General features: G+C 39.7%; 1 protein-coding gene across 1 annotated transcript; it reads right to left on the bottom strand.

The window, feature by feature from the left end:
- Nucleotides 1-1,068: 1,068 nt before the first annotated feature.
- Nucleotides 1,069-8,767, bottom strand: ogfod1 (2-oxoglutarate and iron-dependent oxygenase domain containing 1). The gene is made up of 13 exons (XM_085762275.1): nucleotides 8,432-8,767; nucleotides 6,812-6,957; nucleotides 6,664-6,710; nucleotides 4,812-4,912; nucleotides 4,557-4,673; nucleotides 4,342-4,433; nucleotides 3,807-3,935; nucleotides 2,591-2,704; nucleotides 2,432-2,511; nucleotides 2,068-2,339; nucleotides 1,549-1,677; nucleotides 1,389-1,447; nucleotides 1,069-1,254 (listed from the first exon to the last, which is right to left on the bottom strand). Exons 1-13 carry the CDS (start codon nucleotides 8,649-8,651, stop codon nucleotides 1,093-1,095), a joined length of 1,668 nt encoding a protein of 555 aa, XP_085618401.1. The 5' UTR covers nucleotides 8,652-8,767; the 3' UTR covers nucleotides 1,069-1,092.
- Between the last annotated feature and the right edge of the window lie 2,748 nt (nucleotides 8,768-11,515).

Raw genomic sequence — 11,515 nt, 5'->3', positions numbered from 1 at the left:
ATAATGCGTTTGTCACTCATGTTGAGTGACAAACCGCTGAAAAACCCTGAAAATGCAAAACGATGCATCAACCTCCTGAGGGGCCCCTTTTGTTCTTTCTCTGTAGGTTAGAGTTATGTTTCCAGCAAATAATGGAATAAATGAGTAATCCATAATAGAAACAATCTTTAGCTACAACCCAGCTTCATTTCAGCAAGTTTTCTTTATGGAGATTTATCTGACATAATTTTCTGCCCTATCATTAATAAATAAAATAACAGATAAAACTGCCTTGTTTGTTTTTGGACAGATTGGGGTGTAGATTGATGTTGTAAAGGGTATGAATGTCAAGTAAAGCCAATTCATAAATCCAGACATGCCCTTTAAATCATTATTTACACAAGTGATCCTGAAAAACATAGAGACAAAAGCTGGTTCAAATGAAATAAACTGTCTGTACTACTGTTTGAGTCTATGACACTGATTTCACCAGAGTCAAAAGATACCGACAATCAATCTGTCATGCAGGTTATTTCCAGCTCAAACCCAGTCATCTATTTTACAAATTAAAAAGGATCCACTTGTTGTTTTATATCTCCTGCATATCCAAAACATCTTTTCATGATTACTTTAGTGAATGAAATGTTCACAGGACTAAAAGATTTTAAAGACCAAGTGAAAGTGTTTGGAAAATAATTATTTTTCACATAAATCAACAAGGTTGAATAGTTTAGTAGCAAAAAAAAAGAAAGGACATTCCCAAAGACAGGAATCAAACTGTTTCACTTCTTGTTGTTGTAAAGTGGATGGAGAACTCAGTCTCAGCCCATCCTCTCTCACTTCTTTCACACTTAACACTGGCGCCATGTGCAAGAACAACAGTGACAATTCAACCAAAAGCTTAAATTTGTAATTCGCATTAAATGAATGTGCATTAATCTAATTCAACTGAAAAATGTAGGCTAAATGAGAATTTACTAATGGGTACGCCAGGGTAAAATAAAGTAAATCTTCCTTTTCCCCAAGACTAACTGGTGCTTTAAAACACACGTATCACACATCAAGAAACCAACGAGACAATATAGTATATATAAATAAATATATGGTGTATATTTATTCATAGTAGACAAAAGAGAAGTCATAAAATGCTCTGGAGGTTGAAGCGCCAGCGGGATCGGAGCAGCTTTTGCTGTTGACGTGTTTGACGAATTTGAGGGTTTCTTTGTCTCTGTAGACGAGGGCGAGGGAGTTGTCCTCCGGGTAAACTGTCAGGAGCTGTGAAGAGGAAGGAGACGCTGATGATGATGATGATGATGATGATGAGGAAGGTGATGATGATGATGATGATGATGATGATAAGTGTTGGTCACACATGTACATCTGCACTTCACACTGTGATCAGCACTCACCTCCTCATCCTCTTCATTAGCAACGTAACACGTGAAGCCGCCGAACTCCGACTGCCAGTCTGCGAGACACAAAGTTCAACAGTTATAAGTTGTTCTTCATCTCTGTGTGTGTGTGTGTGTGTGTGTGTGTGTGTGTGTGTGTGTGCGTGTGTTTGTTCACCTGTGCAGCCAAATGGTAAGACGAGATCTAGAGCGTACTCGGCCCGTGCTGCCTCTCCGTCGTGCAGCAGGGTGTAGCCGCCGTGGGACCATCGACGCAGTTCACCACAACACACAGGTGTGCTCGGCTCTAAAACACACACACACACACACACACACACACACACACACACACACACACACACACACACAGGTAAGACACACATACACACACACACACACAGGTAAAACACACATACGCTGTATAAACATGTGGATGAAGAAAATTCACAATGAAATCAACACTGCCAATTCTGTTGTACTTTTGTACATTACATTCTATTTTATTTGCTATTGCTATTGCTATTTTGCTATTTTATTATGTATAAATTGTTCTTTATATTTTGCTATTTCATTATGTATAGTTTGTTTTTTATAATCTTATCCTTTATATTCTAATACTGTATGTTGTTATCATCACTGTGTGTCTGTGTAATGCTGCTGGCTGGATCAATAAAGTATATCTATCTATAATGCACACCTTTCTCTTTGCTTGCATTCGCTGATGGGGATTCAGTTGAAGACCCTGTGGCTTCTCCATCTTGTTCCTTCTTCTTCTTCTTCTTCTTCTTCTCCTCCTCTTCTTTCTCGTTGTCATCATCATCATCATCATCGTCATCAGCAGGACACAGGAAGTGCAATCGAAGGCCAGTGAAGTTGGAGAGGAGCAGGAAGAAAGCCTCCGAACGCAGCAGCTCCCAGCATGAGCTCACACACTCGGGCAGGGTCTCCAGAGACGCCGCTTCGTAGCATCTGAGCGCACAACAAAGATAAGTCTAAAATAAGAAAAAATAAAACTTTTCCTACACGAAACTACGTCAAATAATCTGTGAAACAAGAACCACCTCTTATTGGGCGGACCCCTCTTCATCCACTGAATCTGAGCTTGTCGCAGAGCTTCGCCCACCTCCTTAAACTTCTCCTCCTAAACACATAAACACATAAGATCAAAGGTCTGCAGGACGAGGCACAAGGAAGAAAACAAACTAGACTGTCTTTGTTACTTTGAGAAAGTCTTTGAGTTGGATCTCGGAGCTGTCCTCGAACTCCTCCTGAATCTGCTCTTGGTAGGAAATGTCCAGATACGCCGGATTGACCCACTCCAGCAGCAGCGTCTCCTGTCATCAACACATCAACAACACAACAAACACATAAACATAAACAAACAGCAGTTTTTGTTCAGATTAAACAAAGAGATATAACAACAGTGAGCTTTAAAGGGATAGTTCAACATTATGGCAAATTGGCCCATTGCCATAATCCCTATTGTCATAGCAGTAGGTTCGTTACCTTTAATTGTCGGTGCAAGGTGTTTTTAGAACGGCGGAGCAGAGCAGCAAGCTGCTCAGAGCTACGCTATGGAGGCTCATTGGATTTCTTGGTTTCCCTCATCAAACTCATCAAATACACAATCCAACAACTCCAAAACGCTCTGGTGGACAAGTTGTGACCTGCACATTCACCACGCTATGAGATAATAACAGAACGGCAAATTCATGCAAAACCGCTGAGTTTTTCAGCAAGCAGTCTCTGCATTTGCCTCGATAACAACTCTGTCTCGTAACGTTCTGTTATTATCTCATAGCGTGGTGAATGTGCAGGTCACAACTTGTCCACCAGAGCGTTTTGGAGTTGTTGGATTGTGTATTTGATGAGTTTGATGAGGGAAACCAAGAAATCCCATTAGCCTCTGTAGTGTAGTTCTGAGCAGCTTGCTGCTCTGCTCCGCCGTTCTAAAAACAGCTTGCACCGACAAATAAAGGTAACGAACCTACTGCTAAAACTATAGGGATTATGGCAATGGGCCAATTTGCCAAAATGTTGAACTATCCCCTTAAAGATGCTAGCTGAAGGATATATATATACCTGTACATAATATAATACACTCTTCTCCATGTGCAATATTCCAATAGTCTGATTAAGCTTTTATTTATTATTAAGGAGTGTGATTGTTGTGATGTGTGAATCTGTTATTTGTGGCACCTAACAGAGCAACACTTTTAATTTTGTTGTATTGTTTAGTAATATATGACAATAAAGGCACTTTGACTTTGATTGTGTTGCCTTTAGATTGAGTAACGCTAACCACCCCCTCTGTTTCCAGTGTTTATGCTAAGCTAAGCTAACTGACTGAAAAGACAGAAACTAGAAACTAAAGATTATTTCACCAAAATGTTAATTTTTTTTCCTATGGAGGTGGTAAAATAGCACCAAACTCACGTCTCTTGGTAAGTGTGGACTCCTTGGGACGGGGGGCTCTATGTGGCGGGGCGGACGCTCCAGGGACGGTCCGTGAAACCATCCGCTCAGAGACAGACGACACTTATCCTGTGACAAAACCTCCGACACCTGAAAAAAACCACAACACCTGCTCTGGATTTCCACTTTCTTTTTGGCATAACATCAAATTTGTACAGGATCCACAGAGTTTAGATTTAAGTTAAGATTTCTTTTAAAAAGTAGCACAGAGAATAATTAATTTAAATAATTCAGCACACGCAATGAGAAGTAAATGTCAGTTTATTTATATATCTCTCTCATTTTGTCACCACCTCCTGGCAGTATGTGACAGTCAGTCCCAACAATATAAATAATTAATCACTGAACTGGAGGGATCTATGGGATTATCCAGACGGGGTTTTGCTAAAATCGCATAAAAAAAATAGGATAACATACTAAAGGCCTTTGAGGAAAATTAAACCAATGCTTCTCAGAGCTGCAAGGCATCGTGATTGTGAAGCCAGAGGTTTCTTACTTGGTGAAAAGACACTGGAGACACTTCGAAGAGGACGAGTGTGTTCCACGAGGGGACGAGCGACTTCACTATACTCTGTGGCTGGAAATTACCTGATGATAAAGATGATAAAGATGAACATACAAGACTTCTGTTGTCTGAAGGCACAGTGATGCACACACACACACACACACACACACACACACACACACACACACACACAGTAGGATATTCACCATCTGTCGAGTATAGATCGAGGGTTCCCCCGTCGCTGCTCTGCCACGGAGGCACAAGATACAAAATGAAGGCAACGCGTCGTCCCTCCAACTCGTCATCGTGACACAACAGAATATCTAGACAGACCAACGAGAGTGTGATGTGTTTGAAAAAGGAAAAAAAAAAGAAAGAAAAAAAAAGTCAGAGCAGATTAGTCGTCAAAAGAAAAATGATCAAATGAAACTTGAAAATAAATATAGTTCTTCAGTTCCCACCTGTGTGTTCGTATCTGGCACAAGAAATGTCCACAGTGGGCTCCAGTTCAACCCCCAACACTTCACTGAGCCACGAGCGGAAACGCCCGAACAGTGCTGTTCTAAAGATGGTGAAACAGAAAAAATATTAATATATATACACTCAATATATAAAGTGTTACACTGTGAAATCCTGTATGATAAAGCTGAACCTTTAACGCTGTATGAAATGAGTCGTCTCCGAGGCCTCGCCACAACGGACAGATTGTTCAACTTCCTGACAGCCCACCATGACATTTTGTTGTGACTTAAATAATAGATGATGACAAGGGGAGGCCGTTATTGTGCATTTAATTACTGTGTTTATCCTCCTGAGCTGCAGATGTAGTGACATATAAGTGTTAAGAAGATGTTACACGGTGCTTTATCATATTCATTATGAAAATAAATGAGTAAAAGAAGATTATGCATTATTTTTGATATCTGACTTGACACCCGGCTCATATTCTCCTCGATTTTGTTTCTTGGACTTGGTTGTGACACTGAGCCTCTTGGCCGATGTGTTGGTCTCTGGCTGCTCAATAATTAAACAGCAGCTTTTTTGCTTTGTTGTAATTTCTTTAAAATATTCAACATTTACACTGTTGGAAAGACTTTTGTGTTACGTTCGTGTTCACCGGACGCCAGACTCGAGAGGAAACAGTCTCTCCTCTCAAAGGAGGATTTCATTAACTCTGTTGTGCTCGCTGGTGATTCGCTGCAGCTGAATCCATTTTCCATGATGTTGGCTGCAGCAGCAGTTCCCAAAGTTAATGTGAATCATCAGCACCAAATAAAGGAAGTGTTCCTAGTAATTAGGCGGCAGACGTAAACTTTGGCTCCACCTGGTGGAGTCGATACAACAACTCCACCCTCTGGCAACGTGAGCATCTCATAATCACTTTGTTTGATGCTTCTACTGCCGACACGAATAAAAGATTCACCAAATGAGCAACTGATTGAAAAAAATACAGAATAAGTACAATCAGTTTCTAGATACAAAATAATAGACAATAATCAAGTATTACTAAGTGTCACTTTGTTGACTATGAGTGTGTATGAAAAGTATATAAAGCATAGACATGACATTAGCAATAAGTTAAATAAAATAGAGTAAATTGAGTTAAAGTAAAGTAAAAGTGGGGTGGCTCATCCTTATAAACTATTAGTGACCACTTTATTATTTATTGTTACATACAAGCGATCTGATACAATGTAAACCACCTGTTCTGGTGCAAGGTCGAGTTTTAACGACGCCTGTAACGTTCAGGTCACAGAGGAGTCGATTCGATTACATGTTTGTTTGCCTGTGATACTTTGATAACTGGTTTTAACTCTTGTTTTAACTTTTTTCTTTCGGTTGCTGTTGTAGCACTTCGAGATTTCTTGTTAAATGTAAATTGCGTTACAAATAAAATGTATTATTTTTTATTATGTTTTCGTATTGAGATCAAAGCTCACAATGGTGTTGTACTATATTCAGAAACGTTTCTGATATTCTGCCGCCTCCCTCATGTATAGAAATGAGATGGACAATTAAAAAAAGAGTTAGAGAATAAGAAACATCTCCAGGTACGAATATAAGTATCTGAATGTTATATGATCCATCTGTCTCTGTCTTAAAATCAACAACTTAAACTAAAAGTGATTAAAAACAAAGCATCTCTTTTTAGAAAGTTTTTGATATTTAATTATAAACATCAGCTATAATCCCTGTTTAACCTTCATAAACATCGATCCACCAAATAACTTCACCACAAGAAGTCAAATCACATATTAACTCACGCTGGGTCGTGTAAAACGCACAGGCACAAGAAATCAAACCATGTCTCACCTCAGCCCAGCGATGTGCGGCTCTGTTCTCTTCTTCAGGTCGTCTGACTGGATGTAACAACAATAAAGTGAAGGAAACATAAACAACAAGAACAACAACATAAAAGCCACTGGGATACATCAGTGTCAGGATCATTTTGATATTTAACCTGTTTGAATTTGTAGAGATCGTTTGATTTCTCGTGGAAGTTGAGCTGCAGCAGTTCTCTCTGCAGGTTTTCCACGAAGGTCTCGCTGCCCAGGAAGTTTCTGATGATGCAGTGAGGGAACGGGCGACAGTCCAGCTCCAGATCTCCTGCAGGAAAATAACAAACCACGCAAATTAATGCAATTTGATTAAAAAAAAAACTGTGGCAGGAGTACTTGGTGCAAGAAGTACTTTTCATATTCATGTATTTTTTCTCTCTTCTTCTTAAACCCATTTTTTAATATACTTCAATACATACTTATTACTGCCTCTTTACCTTGTATGCTTAAGCTGCTGCTACCTGTACCTTTCCCTGTTGAGGGATGAACAAGGTCTTATCTTAACTTAACTGTGACAAAGATTCATACTAAGTGAGATATCTTTAAAGTTAAGAATAAACCTCTCTCTAATGTCTCCAAGAAAAAATGATTATTTAATTATGTTCTTCTGAATCCTTTCATTACCAGCCAAACAGCAGAGACTCAGGGCATCAAACCTGATTGAGTTGGATACAATAGTAGAAGAAGAGAAATGTTTGCTCATGAACAAAAGTATTTAAATCTACTGAGCTGCCATCACCAAGGGAAACTAATGAACTGGTATAATAAACAGTTTAGAAAACTAGGAAGAGATGTCAGTGGATTTCAAGATTTCAGGATACCTTTCATTATCATCCTACTAGTGAAACAATACAACAACGTTTTGTTTGGCAACAATCCATGGCAGCATGGATCTAAATAAATGAGAGTGATGGCTTTTTGCAAAGTGCAGTAAAGTAACCTTAAAAAGGTCTGGATAAATAAATCGTCCTTGTCTTAAAAAGATATTGGTGCGTGGCCAGACAATGGCCGATCACTTTCATATATTCTGGGCTTGCCCACTTATCCAGCCATATTGGCAAGAACTAGCTGAAGAAATTCAGTCAATCCTTGGTTTAAAAGTTGATTTTTCTTTCATCACGTTATACCCGGGTAAATTCCCAGCTGGACTTATGGCTCAAGAGAAACTATCTTTACAAAGTGCTTTTGGCTGCAAGCAAAAAGGCCATTACACGGAAATGGCTGCAGACAAATTTGCCATCAAAGAATGACTGGATCACCATTGTCAACGAAATACAGACAGTGCATGGAAAAACTGACCTTTGTCCTAAGACTACGAGCTGAACAGTTTACCAAGCACTGGGAAAAGTGGACTTAATATTCTCTAACGTGTAACTCATTGTCAATGTGAATGATAACCCCATTTGCTCTAATGTATGCCCTATGTCAACCTGTCTGTTCTATATGATATATATATATATTTTTTTTTTTTGTAGTTTCAAAAAAAAAAAAAGATATTGGTGCAAAGATAAGAAAAATGAATGATAGAGAATGTCGAGAATATTGCACTGACTCAATAGTGAGTAGATGATGCTGTCCAGATGTTGTTGTTGTGTTTATATGTGTACTGTAATTCCAGATGTAGGGTCTCAGACACAGGGAGAGAGAGAGAGAGAGAGAGAGAGAGAGAGAGAGAGAGAGAGAGAGAGAGAGAGAGAGAGAGAGAGAGGGTGTGTAGACTTGTTGACAGCCTCCCTCCTCACCCCGGCAGCAGCCTCTCCCGCGGCTCCACGCCTCCTTCACCGCCTCCTTCACCCGCTCGTCCTCCACAGCTGAGCCGAGCTCCGCCGCCTCCTCGCTCCTCTTCTGCCTCTTCTTCTTCCTCTTCTCCCCTGCTTTCCTGTCCTCCTTCTTCTCCTCCTCCTTTTCCTCCTCCTTTTCCTCTTCCCCCTGTTGCTGCTGCTGCGGTCGTTTGGAGGCCATGGTGGAAACTATACCGACTTGACAACAGAGAAACAGTTTTAAAACCGCTTTAACAACATCCACGAAGTGTGAAGTGTACGTGAGTAAAGCGTGGATGTGTTATGGAGCAAACGGACTGAGCGTCGCTGGTAGATGACGTCGTAAAGTAACTTGACGGTGTGTCGCCCTGAGTTCAGACTGTCAGGCTGATACCAACTTTGATTTACTGGTAGGAGCTAAGTGTCCCAGGTGGAGAGAGTGAACTAAATCAGTAAAGATTTATCAAGTTGAAGTTCAATTTTATTTATATAGCACATTTAAAAACAACCAAAGTGCTGTACAAGCCATATCAGACAATGGGCTCTATGCACAGCTCCACCACTTCCTGAATTTAAGGCAGGTCCTTCATTTCCTGTCTTACATTATCGGACAAACTGATTAATCCAGGTGTATCTGACCATTGTGACTACTCAGACACACCTGGATTAATCAGTTGGTCCAATAATGTAAGACAGGAAATGAAGGACCTGCCTTAAATTCAGGAAGTGGTGGAGCTGTGCATAGAGCCCATATCAGTTCAAAGTACACATTCAGACTAGTGCGATACACAAATGGGCTTTATGCACAGCTCCACTACTTCCTGAAATAAGCCAGCTCGTTTATTTATTTCCTGTCTTACATTATTGGACCAATTGATTAATCCAGGTGTGTCTGACCTCACAACAATGGTCAGGCACACCTGGATTAATCAGTTGGTCCAATAATGTAAGACAGGAAATAAACAAGCTGGTTTATTTCAGGAAGTAGTGGAGCTGTGCATAAAGCCCATTGCACAAGCATACATAGCTGAGTTTTCCAGATTTAACCCGTGTTGAAGGCCAAAGAGAATAGGTCTCGAGCAGGGGTGTCAAACTCATTTTAGTTCAGGGGCCACATACAGAGCAATTTGATCTCAAGTGGGCCGGACCAGTAAAATCATAGCATGATAACCTATAAATAAAAAGAACATTGCATTTCCACTTTGTTTTAGTACATTATTAAGATATTTACAGTTATGAGCTATGCTTTTACAAAACATATTATGAACAACCTACATTTCTTGTGCAACAAAAAATATTAGCTCTGCCTCTTCTGTCTTCGATGTAATTTTCACACTTGGCAAATTCATCCTGAGGGCCGGATTGGACACTCTGCCGTGCCGGTTTTGGCCCGCGGGCCGCATGTTTGACACCCCTGGTCTTGAGCAAAGGCTTAAATTGATAGACATCTTCAGCAGTTTTTATGGGAAGCTTATTCAAAAGCTCTGTCACCTTTACTTTTGCATCTCGATCTAGGAACAGGAACCTCCAGGAGAAGCTGATCTCGTTACTCTCGTTACAACAGAACTGATCTGTTTGTCAGATTTATTCTAGTCTACTTTCACTACTTCACTGAATTTGCAGTAGTTCATGTGCACATTATTATACATACTGATGTTGAACTGCTTTAAAAATAAGTGAATTGGGGTATGCAGTGGTAATGTGGGGTCAAGAGGTCAAGACCACCTAACCTGAGACCGAGCCAAGACCAAGACCAAGGGGGGGCAAGACCAAACCAATGCGAGACCAGTGCTCATGATGATCATATGGTTTGATATTTACATTATACCTCAGCTAAAAAGAAAAGATAATTTTATATCAAATCTCAACCATGTTTAATCGAAACAAAGTTTGAATTGAACAGAACAACAACACAGCACAGAGCCTCCTCAAGCGTTTCTCATTCTTGACACTTGTGCAGCCAAGTGTTTAAAATGGTTACACAAGCATATACTTTAGTAGAACAATTTTAGTTATTGAATTACATTTTTTTTTAAAGAAAAAAAAGATGTCTAAAATCCTGAGTCCAGCTCAACCGAGATCGAGACAAGACCAGGACCTTGGAAATGTGGCCTCAATTTACTGTCCAATCCTGCTCATATGCATCCAACTTTAAAATCAAAGGTGTATTAGCAATCTTTTATCATATACATTGATCCCTGGCTTGACTCTTAGTTTAACTTTTTTATTATTTTAAATAGCATGTGGTTTTTGGTTCTTCTCTTTTTGGTGATTGTTGAGTTGTTCATATATTTTTTTAACCCTTTTTATAGAGACTGACAGTAAATATGTCGTCACAATAGAGAGAAAAAACAACAGATGACTCAGTGTTTTACCGATGGGACAGAAAACACTGAGACATGTTCTTTCCAAACCGGTGAAACTGAGTCCTAGGCAGCTCAGCCTCTGCATGATAATGTATTCACATGTAGCCTATATCAACAAAGCTTTTCTTTTTTTTTTTTTTTTACAGTTAAAGCATAGTAATGATGATTTGTTTTCATGTGATTTGACCTGCAACTACACAGTATTACATAGTATAATAATGTGACCCAGTGTGCGCTGGGATGCCTCCAGCACCCGACGACCCTGAGCGGGATAAGCGGTTTAACAGGAAGGGGTGGATGGATATTATGTCATGCAGGTTACAATCAGAAAGTGAGCAGTCAATTTTATTAACCTACATACAAAACATGACCATTGCACCTCCGAGGGCAGCACATCATCAGTATTTATTAAAATGCTGCTATGATAGGGACTGCTCTCAAAGGAAGTCTTGTATAGAAATGTGACAAACAATAAAACATCTAATCTATTCACCATTCGATGTCGTTTGGCAACAGTTGGATTAATTCTGGGCAGAAAAAGACAATAGTTGGTACTGAACACCTGTGACCTCAGGAGGCAATGGCTGCTCACACTCAAGTCAGATTCTCATTTATTTGACTAATCTATTCATGTATAATTATTATTTAAGCATCATCAGCTTCAGGATTGGGTCTTTTCATGTAAACCAATATATATAGT

The sequence above is a fragment of the Trachurus japonicus genome, chromosome 3 (genome assembly GCF_045865225.1).
Source record: "Trachurus japonicus isolate A0001 chromosome 3, Traja_1.0".
NCBI classification, from domain to species: Eukaryota; Metazoa; Chordata; class Actinopteri; order Carangiformes; family Carangidae; genus Trachurus; species Trachurus japonicus.
The sequence above is the reverse complement of the archived record's forward strand: the minus strand, read 5'-3'. Positions and strand labels throughout refer to the sequence as shown.